General features: G+C 40.6%; 1 protein-coding gene across 2 annotated transcripts; it reads right to left on the reverse strand.

The window, feature by feature from the left end:
• Positions 1 to 1,833: 1,833 nt before the first annotated feature.
• CKAP2 (cytoskeleton associated protein 2) lies at positions 1,834 to 13,986 on the reverse strand. 2 transcript variants are annotated; one of them, XM_040543045.1, is made up of 9 exons: positions 13,853 to 13,986; positions 11,646 to 11,733; positions 9,935 to 10,007; positions 7,404 to 8,203; positions 5,833 to 6,022; positions 5,090 to 5,257; positions 4,484 to 4,556; positions 3,573 to 4,002; positions 1,834 to 2,745 (listed from the first exon to the last, which is right to left on the reverse strand). In XM_040543045.1, the coding sequence occupies exons 1-9, from the start codon at positions 13,899 to 13,901 to the stop codon at positions 2,508 to 2,510; spliced, it is 2,109 nt and encodes a 702-aa protein (XP_040398979.1). In that variant the 5' UTR covers positions 13,902 to 13,986; the 3' UTR covers positions 1,834 to 2,507. The 2 variants fall into 2 exon arrangements, with proteins under 2 accessions (XP_040398979.1, XP_040398969.1); XM_040543035.1 differs by having other exon boundaries at positions 9,935 to 10,010.
• Between the last annotated feature and the right edge of the window lie 35 nt (positions 13,987 to 14,021).

Raw genomic sequence — 14,021 nt, forward strand, 5'->3', positions numbered from 1 at the left:
ATAAACGTAGAGTTTGGGAAAGTACTAATGAAAGTGGAGCTAAAGCCTAACAAAGTATAGAAGTTTCTGGTATTCTGTCCACTGGAGTCTGATTTTGTTTCCAGCACTGGGTAAAACACTACCTCTTTAGAGTGCTCCAGAACAGTTAAAAAAAAAATAAATACGTCACCCCAAGCCTCACTTGGAGCACTCCCAGTCAGAGCACTAAATAGACCAGAACTGATGTGATGCAGATGTGACACAGCACCTGATCCTGTGAGGCAGCAACGTTGAATGCTCCAGAGGCAAGAACCAGCAACACCAGCTTATACTGTGTCCTGACTGGGAACTGTCTGCTTCAGCATCACACCCTGTAGTCATGAAGTTCCCTCAGTGGATGCTTGGACTTCCCTGGCAGTGATCAGGAGAGGTCTCTGAAGAAAATGTAGCACAACAGTACACATCTAACAAGAACCCAGGCTTGGAATGAACAGAAGCCTGTCTTTTCTGCAAATAGAAGGCCCTACCTGGCTGTAAAAAAACATGTCTTTTTAGGACTGAAGGCTAAATGTAAAATATTTCATGATATTTTGCTTTGACAGCTCACTTTCAAAAGTCAACTAAAAGTTTACTAAAATTATATAATTTACTCAAGTAATCTACCTGGACTTTTGCAAAGCATTTGACACTGACCCATATGACATCCTTGTCTCTAATTTGGAGAGACAAGGATTTGACAGATGGACCACTTGGTGGGTAAGGAGTTGGCTGGATGGTCTCACTCAGTGTTGTGATCAACAGCTTGACGTCCAGGTGGAGACCAGTGACAAGTGACATTCCTCAGGGGTCAGTATTGGGACTGGTGCTTTGTTGGCAACATGGACAGTGGGATCGAGTGCACCCTCAGCAAGTTTGCTGATGACACCAAGCTGAGTGGTGCAGCTGACACGTTGGAGGGAAGGGATGCCATCTGGAAGGGCCTGGACAGGCTAGAGAGGTGGGCCTATAAGAACCTAATGAGGTTCAACAAGGCCAAGTGCAAGGTCCTGCACCTGGGCAATCCCAAGTACAAACACAGGCTGGGCAGAGAATGGATTGAGAGCAACCCTGAGGAGAAGAACCTAGGGATTCTGGTGGATGAAAAGCTTGAAATGGGCCAGCAGCATGCACTTGAAAGCCCAGAAAGCCAACCGTATCCTAGGCTGCATGGAAAGAAGCATGACCATCAGGCCAAAGGAAGTGATTGTCCCCCTCTACTCTGCTCTCCTGAGACCCCACCTGGAGTACTGTGTTCAGCTCTAGGGTCCCCAACATAAGAACATGGACCAGAGGAGGGTCACAAAGATGATCAGAGGGCTGAAGCACCTCACCTACAAAGAGGGGAGTTGGGGTTCCTCAGCCTGAAGAAGAGAAGGCTCTGGGGAGACCTTATAGCAGCCTTCCAGTACCTGAAGGAGGCCTACAGAAAAGCCAGAGAGGGCCTCTTTGTCAGGGAGTGTAGTGATAGGACAAGGAGGAATGGCTTTAAAATAAGAGGAGAGATTTAGACTAGAGACAAGGAAAAAAGTTCTTCACTGTGAGGCTGATGAGGCACTGGAACAGGCTACCTAGAGACAATATGGATGTCCTTGGTTGTTCAAGGCCAGGTTTGAAGGGGCTTTGAGCAACATGGTCTAGTGGGAAGCGTCCCTGGGGGGGGGGTTGGAGCTAGATGATTGCTAACGGCACTTCCATCCCAAACCATTCTCTAAGTCTATGATTCTAATTTTCAGAAATCCAGTCTCAGGACTGTAGACATGTTCCACAATTAGTTTCTAAACCAAAGCCCCAAAATAAAGAATACAACTCAATTGATTAGTTTAATAAATCTACCATATTACAGACTAATGCAAACCAATATTATAACAGTCACATAGTAATTAGTGTATCAGACCCCATCTAAAGTAGATTAACTGATCACGAATAATCCCTTTAGTTAATGGGATTATACTCAGTTTCGTTGAAATACCCCGTAAAGATGGATACTGCAGTTTAAGCTAGTTGTACACCTTACTAGCTGGTTTCAGTTTTCAAAACTAAATGCTGCTGTAGTAAATACTGCCCTACTGGAATTCCTAAATTACTTTTGTTCCTTAAACTAAAAGTTAGAATATGCAATTCTAAAGATTTATAGGAATTGTAACAGGAAAACAGTTGATATCAACATTATATTACAATCACTGAACTGTGATATAAGGTGTTAAATCTAATTCTTAATTCAGTATATAATGTCAGTCATATTTAACATGATGACCCTGATGTTTATAAGTACCAAAACAGACCAATATATTTACCACAAGAGTTTGAAAACACAGAAGAATACACATTTAAAAGTTTAGTGACTCATACAGTCAAATTTCATCCTAAGCCATCCTCACAAGTTTTAGATACCACCTCTCTTGAAGCTGCTAAAAACACATAAAAATCCCACCCAAGCTTCCTTAAAAAGGATCCAATCTCTCCCCACCATGTAGTGTTGATACTAATTTTTACTCTTCCACTTCAACAGTTGCTTCCTTCAGCTCATTGTTCTGTTTGTGGAGAAGTGCAGCGGCTTTTGATTCCAGTTCTCCCAGTTGTTCAAATGAAGAGACACACGAATCTTTATCTTTAGGAGTATCTGAGGACTTAAACATCTTTTCCCGAATGCGTAGGGAATATCGCAAAGGAGTTACGATTTTCAGGTCTTTAGCATTGGAGTCATTTGCCTCATGGTGCATCTTCACACTTAAGAAAATTAAAATGTTATTTAATATAGGCACACAATCATACAAACTACCTCTGTAGCATCTAGCAGAAACAGGTCATTACTCCTGTTCAACACTTCCATATTCCCATAGACAAAGGAAACAACAAACTGGCCCTTTCCTATCCATGCAGTTAAAGCTAGACGTGCAACTCTTTTCTTGGCAAGATGTTTTAATCTGGTAAAACTCCTGAAAAGTTTCTAAAGGAAGATTCCCCCCCCAACACACACAGTTCCATCAGAAAACTGTTCTTCCCATTGTCAGGGACAGCAGACAGCTGCCAGGAGCCCAGCTTCAACACATTCCAAAACAGAGCACAACTTTCTGGAGTCTGTTATCTCAAATGGAACTTTGTGGAAAAGGAGAATTGAACTGTTATCTGTTTTGTCCTGGGATTACCACCTAGATTCTTGCATCAAGATACAGTTAAGATAATCTTTACATGACAGTTGCATCTTGTTTACTTTCTCTGCATTTTTTGACATATAAACACATTCATGTTTGAGAAGGGATAGAATAGAGACACCAAATTTCTCTTTACGTAGCACAGTGTAGAACAAAGATACCTGATTACTCTCTAGTGAGGAATTTCAAAGCCAACTGTTTCATTTGAATTCAAGGAAATCCGTGAATGTATTTTAAAAGACTATCTTTTCTGAAGGAACAAGAAGCAACCCCAAAAACTTAAGTTCTCAAGTGCTTTTAACTAGATGTTCACAGAAGCGGTGCCTCCCTGTTTCAAAATGGCAAAACTTACTGTTGCCCCAGGTACTGCAAACTTTCCATAGTTACCTTCTGTAATCTTACCTTTCCAGGTATGGTGTGGTAGAGGGGTTGTATCTCGTTACGTAAGTTGTGTCGTCATTCCTCTCAGGAGAATTAACTGCTTGGGCTAGCTCTTTCACCCCATCTTCATTCTGCTCTTCCGTTTCACGTTTTCCTTTGTTTTTTGTACGCTCTTTAGCTTTGTGCTTCTTATTCTTTTTTGGCAAGATCTCTCCTTCTGGTTTCAAGTCTATTTCTTCTTCTATTTCTTCTTTTTTGGTCACTTCATTGCCAGTCTCTGCCTTCTTATCATCACTCTCTGCTTTCTGGTCTTCAGAGTTGAGACTCTTGAAGGTCTCCTGAACCTGCTCGAGAGATGAATTGGGTTCCTTGCTGACCTCCTCTGCTTCTGTCTGAGCTTCTATCTTGCTGACCTCTTCTGATTCTAAATGAGCTTCTATCACAGCACTCCCTAAAAATAAAATATTGAAGAAAGTACAGCTGTGAGTAGTTACAACTAAAGAGAAGTTAATATTTTTAGGGAGATTTCTGTACTCTTAAAGCTTTACATAAGAATGAAAGTAACCAACGCTATGCTGTAGCAAGACTATGCATCTGCTATTGAAACAGCTTACATGAAGCAACTAACTTTTAGCTCACGAGATTTTTTTTTTTAAATTTACTGTTTGATACTCAGGCTAAAAAGGCTGCACAGTGTTGATTTGAGAGAGCTTAAGCAGAAAGTTTGAATATGAAAGCGTCTCCACTACACATCTTAACATGCCCACAGCCAAAAGGGTTAGTTTAGACAAGGTTGTTTTCATATTAAGTACAGAATGATCACAGAGAAGCTTCCATAAAAAGAATCTGATATAGGCATAAATAGTGTAAGCAGTTAATTTGTGTAGTTAAATGTCTGGCTTGACTGGCAACGATAAAATACTCAAACTTACCATCCTCAGACTTAATCAGGCTTTCAGTATTTTTCATAATATCTATTAGCATGCGTCGTAGTTCATCTTTAGGCTGGAAAAAGAAGTTTTATTTTAGAAAACAGTTCCAAAATTATTTACTATTTCAACTTATTTGGCATAAGTTACAGGGAAAGTGGTACATACTACACAGTATTCAAAATCCTGTAATGCTGTTCAAACATAACTCAGAACAAGCATGAATCCTGTACTTTCTGTGTTGGGTGCCCTAAAGCTGTATTTGATGCCCTAGTATCTTGCTGGTAATAAAGCAAAGGAACTAAGCTGATCAACAATGTAAAATTAAGTTCTGTTTGGGGTTTCTAGTAATACCAGAAGTCTCAATCCTTTATTTCTTTAGGCAGAACATCATAACGTATTTTAATGATCCTAAACCTTTCTTCTTGCAAGCAACGGATCTACAGTTGTGACAGAGCAAACCAAATTCAAATCTGTGCATTCAGATGGGTCAGATGACTTTCCTGTCACACAAGCATTTATTAAAATCAGAAGTACCTGTATTTTACATGCTCTATACTTTCATGCCTTTTTGTTTGTTAATCTCAGTCTACATGACAAGTTGCTCACCATTGCTCCTGCCAAAATAGCCTCCTCATAGACAGCAATAATCTTTTCAGGAGGGCCTGTCCGTTCAAGATGCATCCAGCAGATCCAATATTTTGCAAGCTTTTTAGCCCCAGGAGCGCTCTGTATCAGATCTTGCAACACTGCACGTACTTTATCACCTTTGCATCCCTAGAAGTGACATGACAGAAGAGAATCATATAGAGTGAACATCCCTAGGCACTGTATCTTATCTAGTTTTGACCTAAATAGTTGTTATTTTTTTCAAGAGCGACCCTGAAAGTTGAAGATAGCAAGTATTTACAAGACTGAACTATGAACTTGAGCACAATTGCCATTCAGCTGTTCTCCCAGATGAGAACTATTTATACTAGCCCTTTTACATCCCATGCTGTCTAGTCCATAGATAACTTCAGAACTACTTTAAAAAGACTTTCTGAAATCCAGACAAGTTCCTGCAGACGCAAACACGTTTCAGATGAATTACTTCATAGCTACTCTCATTACTTTATATCTCTTCTAATTTATTGTTTTACCGTTATTGCCTCATCTCATTGGTAGTTCAATGAGTTAGTGAAGTTGAGCAACAACTGTTTTTTCCATTTGTCAGCAAAAACTATGATATTGCTTAATTTGGGGAGCAGTTAATCCCCTGCATCTGATTCACAGGTCCATCATCACGTCCATAGGATTTTCATGCTGTAGGGGTCTATGCAAATAGAATTTGTAGGCAAGAGATTGAACACCTGCTCAGTTAACTGCAGACATTCCGCAAGAGTCTTGTTGACTTTTTCACTGTGTAAAACATGATCTAAGGAACCGCCAGCAGAAGAAAATTCTTGTTCTTCACTCTTAAGGCGGGTTTCCAGAAACACAGATGTAGGTGGCCTCTTCATCACTTTTCCTCTAGATGCTCTCCATTCAGCCAGGCGAATTCTGCATTTAAGAACATTATTAGCGGTAGTGAAACAGAAATTATATTTTTTATATTAACTGACATTAATTGGGTAAGTCATACAAAGACATACTTTGTGGGGAGTATCCAGGAGGCTGTAGTGAGGTGGGGGTTGGTCTGTTCTCCCACGTGCCCGGTGACAGGATGAGGGGGAATGGGCTAAAGTTGTGCCAGGGGAGGTTTAGGTTGGATATTAGGAAGAACCTCTTTACCGAAAGGGTTGTTAGGCATTGGAATGGGCTGCCCAGGGAAGTGGTTGAGTCACCATCCCTGGAGGCCTTCAAAAGACATTTAGATGTAGAGCTTAGTGATATGGTTTAGTGGAGGTCTTGTCAGTGTTAGGTCAGAGGTTGGACTAGATGATCTTGGAGGTCTCTTCCAACCTAGATGATTCTGTGATTGTAGAGATGGACCTCTAATCCTCTCCCTTTAATCCTATGAGGCATCCTAAGAGGCATATTGTTGCCATTTAGGTCTGCACAGAAATTTCAGAACCATGCACATCACCCCACCTACTTTAGGTATCTGACAAGTCAGAATTCTTTCATCTCTCCCTTTTCAGCAGCAGCGAGAGTCTTAGGCTACAGACCCTGATTTTCTAGAGGGTAAAAACCACCCCTGATTTATTGGTCCGTCATCTCTCTTCCGTAATCTCCATCACCCAGTTCAGAGCAGAAAAAACTAGGACAAGACTCTCTCTAAAGACACAAAGCATTGAGAACGGCATAAGATGACCCTGTCACACAGCCTATAAAACCTGAAAATCATGCATAAGTGTAATTCAGTTAATAGAAATTTCATTTCAACCCCATCACCCTACAACCAGAGATTTTTGGTAAATGCAACTTCTTCCAAGGAGCTCTACCAAGAACGCCAAACAACTTCTAGATTATGGAATCTTTACCCTATCATCTAGGCAGCATTCACCAAGCTGAAAAATATTTCATTGGAAAGTGCTCTCCTCAAGTTCATAAACATCCTCGCTTCTACATACATCTTGCATTATTTTTTATATTTTTTAAAAGCACCGCTGTGCATGGGCAATTAATTTACAGAAGCATCTGTCATGCTCAAGACTGTCAGAACAGTTTGCCTAAAAACCAGAGTGCAAACAATATATAATTTTCTAACTGCATAGATACAAACTGTAAGTCTAGAGAGCTGCTGCAATTAGTCTGAATCCTAATTTCATACTATTAAGTCTACGGTTTTAGTCTGCTGCCTTTCAGCATCAAGTTCAAACACTCAGTCCTTATTTTTCAGTGCGTCTACAGCAAGAAATAGATCAAGTTAGATGTTCTTGGAAAGCAGGCGTAAACACCTCACGAGATCAAGCTATAACATAGTCACTAATCCAGTTACCTTCTCTCTTCTGCTGACTCTTTCAGCAAAACAGATTTCCTGTTGCCATTAGTTTTAGAATCCTGTCCCCTCTTCACACCAGGAACAACTGGAACTGCTTTTGCATCTTCACAGAAATCCACAGGTTTCTTCACTCCTACTACTCCACGGTCAGAACCGTTAGAAGCAGCCTTCAGTGGCTGTGGTCCCCTTCTGCCAATCGTGTTTTTTTGGATCGTTCCTTTCTTTGGTACTACAGCAGATGTCGACTGCCTTTTGTTCAGGCTGGACTGTGAGTTAAGAGCAGTTTTATCAGATGGTTTGCTCTGTAATGGGAGGACACCGTTAGATTTTACAGAATTGGAATGATTTGTGACTTTGATGGTCTTCAGAACTACATTGCAGCTGCTTGTGGACAAAGATTTCACTGCTGGCTTGGTGGCAGAAGTACCAATCTTCTTGTCTGGCAAAGAACTCTTTTCCCCTTCACCTTTTGGTGCTTTTCGGAAGGAATTTATCTTGGATTGGATAACTTTGCCACGATATGTACCAAGCACTGGTTTCTTTGTTAGGCTGACATTTGAATTCTGTTTTTCTGCAATCAGTTGCTTCTCTTTTATGCTTTTTATATACAAGAAGGACTTGCTAAGTGTTACGTGCTGAGATTTTATTTCAGTGACTTCATCCTTGGAAGTAAGATCTTCAGCATTATAGCTTGTCCCGGATGCCAGTGTTATCATAGAAGATTTTAAAATAACGTTTTCTTCTGAAGTTGTACTTGATTGGTCCCACGAAAGTTTATTAGCATTCTCTTTGTCCTCCTGAAGTGAAAAGCACATCCACAGAGATGTTAGATGTATGTTCATGCTGCATGTTACTTACGTTTCTAAGAGACTTTCAGTTGTTTACAGGACTAGAATATTTAACAGTAAATGCCAATTTAAAGGAGGCAGTATCTACAAAAGTAGTGTATATACACACACCAAAGTAGAACATTTGTCAACAAGTATTCCAGAATTCACATCCAAATTTCAAATAAGGATTCTTTTGAATTCTGTTTGGGAGTAAGGGGGCCCAACCCAAGGGCTAAACTCTTCTTACAGAAAGAAGAATTCCTTTAAAGCAACTGTCAGCTTTTAACTGCCAAAACTGCCTTCCAAGAAGAGTCATAAGGTACAAATGAATATCTCAGTTTGAATAACCCATCACTTAATGGCAGCACCGTTCCTCCCCTAGCATGGATAGCCGACTGACACCAAGCAGTGAGTAAAACCTTTAATTAGGTCATTAGGATATGCTACCAAAAGAGGGAGAATTTGTTACTAATGAGATGTAGGATGCTGGAGATAAAAATGGACGCTTGAGTTTTACACCACATTCTCCCATGCTAGAGGTCATGAGAAGTGGGATCTAGTCTCTTCCTCCAAAGAAGTTGCTCTACAGCAAATAATACAGCATTGTCCAAAGGGAAGCTTATGGAATAGTGAAAGATTCAAAAGCAAGAAAAAAAACACCACAATGTAAACAGCACACAGAAGTCTACAGAAGCTGTTATTCTTTTTTAATGAAATATCCTTGACTGTAAGAAGACTGTTCTGCACCTCATTCTCCCATCTGTCATTCACAATTAGAAGTTTAGGCTTGGCCAGACTAGTAACTAGTTCTCAAAATACATGTGCCACTATTTATTTATTTAATACTATGTGGAATCCATGTAATTTAACTCTTGTTTAAAAATCACAAGACATTAAAATGGACCAAAATACCTCTGTTCAAGAAATTTCTAAAAAAAACTTCACACTTTGGAAAGCGCTCACATTTGAAATTTTTTCAACACTCAGTTTTGAGATTTGAAGCTTTTTGCTTTTCTCTTCAAACAACGGTAGGTTTCTCAAATCTTTCAGATGCCAAACTAAAAACAATCTAAAATGAATACTGGTTTTGTGTCAAGTTTTTCTTCACCCTTTTCATGAGAACAGGTCTGGAGAGGAATCTGCTATTTCTAGCAGCACAACCACATACACCTTAATTCTGGAAAACTTAAACAAAATGATATAGGAGAAACATTCCTGTGCACTCACAAAAGATATTCAGCATCTACTTCTGATTGCATTAAGTTTGCAAGCATTACAACTGACAAACCACATATCTAACAGTTGTTTTTTTTAAGTAACCAAGCACGAATTCTCTGCTGATGGAAGATCTTGCTCAGATTTTATATAGCATCCCTGAAGGATGAAAATATATCTAAATATATCTAAAAAGTTCTGAGAGTCCCAAGAAAAGGTGACAAAACTGAATAATTATTGCCAATAATTCCTTCTCCAGTCAGGTGCAAACTGAATACCATTATGATCCATTACATACAGTCCCATGGCAGCTCTCTAAAAAGCAAATATTAAGCTGTCACTGAATAGTTTTAACTAAATGCACCTCTGCACATGCAAAGTTCTCATGCTCTGGAAGTCAGTATCTTAACTGTGGTTTAAGTGAGAGGAATGTTGTAGCCACAGAAACAGAATGCCATCAGTATTTGAATATCAAAGACTTACCATTTCTGGCTTTGGAGATGCTGACAGGTTTTTGTCTTGCAGTTTATTGCTAGCTGCTTGCCTAGTTCCGCTACTGCTTAAAAAATAAAAAAAATAAATCTTAGACCATCCTGCAATGTAACAGAAGAATGTATTTTTTAAAGTAAGTTCGTAAGGTCCAGAAGGCAGCCTACAGGCTGAATGCACAATGAAGCATTTCTGTTCAGAATGGGCTCTTCCCTCAGAAAAGACGAGTGCTAAGCAAGCACCGGTTGTGGCCCAGATTGCAAAACATCCCTTTGTGCACCATAGAGAGCTGGCAAACCGAGGCAGGGAAGAAAAGATAACAGACCATATTTACTCCAGGTGTCATTCACACGTTTAAGGATGAGCACCGATCTGCATGGCATGATGCATCTGCTACAAAAGGTCAAATTTCCTGCTGCAGTTGAAGTGGAGGGAGGAACAGCTTCCTGCAGAAGAAGCTGAAGCTCAACTACTGCAATTATGAGGCCAGGCCATTTGAGTTGAGTCTGAATAAAGATATGTCAACATAGATGACTAGTCTACACTGTGGAACAGTAACAGCCTCAAGAAAGGGAAATATCTGCAAAATAAAAGCATTAGTCATACTCACAAGCATGATGGCTCTGAACGATGAGTTAACTGAAGACTATGAAAAACCCTGGAGCTTCATAGCCAGAGAAGAAACGGAAAGCAAGGAAAAGTAGTAAAGTAGATCAAACTACACCAAAATTATTGGCACAATTAAAGTAGTCAGCACTGGTTTTCTAAAGCAAGACAGTTTTCTACAACATTAAAGCACTTGCCTTTTCCAGCTACACGGAGCAGGTATTTGACAGATTATTTATCCTTGCCATTTATGTGTATTTTATATTCAAAGGTCACTGCTCAGTTAGATTTGTACTACCAAGTTCTGTGTGCTGTTGAACACTATGGGACCTTAGCACTTCAAGTACACAAAATGGTAAACAACTTTCCATTTCGATAGGAACAAACTTCAAAATTAAATTTACCACTTACAAAAACATTGAAGTGACAAAGCTACACCATAAACTAATGTTAGAGCTAGAATCCTCTGTACTTCACAACACTGTCTTCTCTAAAGAAGCTTTTCTTGCTTATTGGGAAGTCTTACAATGAATGTCCAAATATAGGTCAATAAGAAGTTAAGAAGCACTAATACTGGATGATAGGTGTCCACATTCTGTGTACAGAAAGTTACACCTATCTACCGGCCATCACACAGCCTGGGCTTTATTATGACATATTTGCACTTCGCAGAAAATATTAAAGTAGTAGCTACAAAACATAGTGAAACTAGATCAACTGGATTGTGAACACACACAGCATAACCTGAGTAGAAAGAGGGGAAAAAAGGTGTTTGCAGAAGGAAGGCTGTAGAGGTAAATAGTAAATTGGCATCTGAAATAAAACTTCTGCCATGAAGGTGTCCTGTTCTGTCTTAGTCTCCAGTAAAACAAGTAACACACTTCCCAAATTGCATCTATTAAGACAATGCATTTGTTTAAGAAAACCTGTCTGTACTTGCTCTCAGTAAAAGGACTTTCAGAAATCCACGTGTTCACCAGTCTTGTCACATGGTCTCACCTTTTGATTGAGGTTCTTTGTAAGAACTGTCATTCACACCTTTCCCACCAAACATGCCACCTCCTAAAGGAACATAAGCTATAGTAGACAGTAATAGTACCTGATCGGTGCCTTGTTTTCTTGAATGGGCACGCCAGAAAAAGTCTTTTTTCTTGACAGATATTCTTCAACTTTTTGTCTTCTCTGTTCTAGTGGGTTTAAAAAGAAATATTACATTCTATTACATTTTCATCTACACCGGTAACTCCTCTTAGAAAAATGGAAGAGTTAGGAAAATGTATAGTTAGGAAAGCATCAAAATATTATAAAACAGACGCTGTGGATTAAAGAAATCTTAGGGTTGATATTCACATGTTAAGTTTCAAACATTCATTTCTTAAGAAAGTCTATCTTCTAGGGGCAACTGAATTTAATTTTGACGTTATACAAAATGACTGTTTTGCTCCTAAGCTAAAAGAAATCTGACTTTGTGATGGGAAGACATTAGGCTCTTTCATCTTTTCTGGATGCTTGTCCATACCATGCCATTCACGTATCTGCTGCTGGTTCAGCAAGCCCACTTTTCACAGTAATATGTAAACAGATGTGAAAGGCACACACGAACCCATCTGACCAGCTGTAAAATCACCTGCTTCTCTTTCAGACCAAGAATGGGAGTTAATTACAGTGTAAAACGATTTTGAAAAGGTCTTAGGCCAGTCCTCACTGTCTTAATACAGAAAGTCATTCCAGAACAAGATGCTATTTCCCATGTTCTTGCTGGTTGATTACGGAGCAGACTGTCAGTCCTTCACAGGTCTACATTGCTGATCTTTAAATTTTAGACACCCTGTCTCCGTATGCAACCTTGGCTTGCTGGAAGCAGCTGGGATAGGATGGTCCTGCCCAAAGCGGAACGGAAGCACCTACACAGTCAGTCTGGACAGTTAAGACTTCAAGTCTTGCAACTGTTTCACATGCAATGGGATGGGAGAGCAATAAGGTAAAGCATTAGCCACTGACTCTAGAGAAAAAGCCGGTTTATGGCATTCAGGAACTCATAGTTCTGCACCTTTCTCCAACAGAGAGAGACTCATTCACCAGTGCAAGACTTAATGAACTCCCAGATAAAACAAAACTTCTGCCCCTCTAAGGCAGGCATGATCTCCCTTCCAAACCTCTTTGTGCATATTCTTTATCTTTCATATTTTGTCTTGCCCATCATTCTTGTTTCACACTTCAGAAATCTCCATCAACATGTTCCCTCAACACTGAGACATTTCTGTGTACTGAAGTTCAGACAGCAGAAATTGTTAAAATATTGTCTTTGAGACCCCAATGTTAATCCTGTATGGCAATAAAAGAATTAAGCACTTAATTGAGCACTCTGGGGTTAAAAATAATAACAATGAAAAATTGTCATCCCACAAAATGTGGTAATTGTCCTCAGAGCCTCCTCCTAGTATGGGAGAGCTGAAAAGGGCAAGTTTTCTCATGCCCTGACACACCAAAGCCTCAAACACACAGCCAGTAGAACAGACTGAGACCTAGGTGTCTAAGTTAGGAAGAAGGAAAGGAGCTTGCAGAGGCAAGTCATGCAGAGATGTCTCTGTCAAGAATGCCTGTAGACATGCATGAAGGCTGCTACAGCAAGCATTCCGCTACTTAATTTCAGGTTAATTTCAGATGGAGAACAATGTTGTATTTGTAACCGAGCATTTGCATTAGGATTCAGCTTATGTTTGGCTCATAATAAGCCTAAAGCTATTTCCATTGCTTTTACCATTTAAAAGAATATTTAAGATGGATTAAAACCTGAAGCCTTTTTCAAGAAGTGTTTTTCTGTTAATACCCTGCATTAAAAAAATAAAAATAGAAAGCAGCAAATGATGTGAAAAAATACTTAAAAGACTGCTTACGTGCTTAGTGCAGTTGGATGTGCAATTAATGGAAGCGTGGGATGTGCAAGGTGCCCCTCCTGGAGCTCAAGCTGTGCTTTTGCAAAGTGAATTGCGTCTGGCCGTGACATGCACCTCCTTCTGAAAGAGGCACTGATCCTAGAATACTACCTACTTCCTCCATCGGCCACGGGCGGAGTACCTTGCACCTAAACCTTAGGTATACTTTTCTGACGGGGTGAGGGGCTGCAGCGAGGGACCACCACCATCTGGGCACCGCTAAGCTACCCTCACACCTCCACCTCCCCGCGAAAAGAGAAACCCCAAACCCCAACGCGGGCCCCACAGGAAACAAAAGAGAGAATCGCAGCGCCCCAGACACACAGAGCGGGGAACGACCCCTCAGAGCTGCGCTTCCCCGCAACCTTACCTCGAAAAGCCGGCTCGGCCCTGCGGCTGGGGGGAAGCCGTGCCGCCATGGCTGCCGCGCCGTTTGAACCGCCCGCCGCGGGGCTTGAACGCGCCAATGGCCGCCCGCCCCTCCCGTCGCCGCCCTAAGATGGCGGCCGCCGCCGAAGCCGCCGTCAGGGGGCGCTGCG

Source organism: Cygnus olor, chromosome 1, assembly GCF_009769625.2.
Source record: "Cygnus olor isolate bCygOlo1 chromosome 1, bCygOlo1.pri.v2, whole genome shotgun sequence".
NCBI lineage: Eukaryota > Metazoa > Chordata > Aves > Anseriformes > Anatidae > Cygnus > Cygnus olor.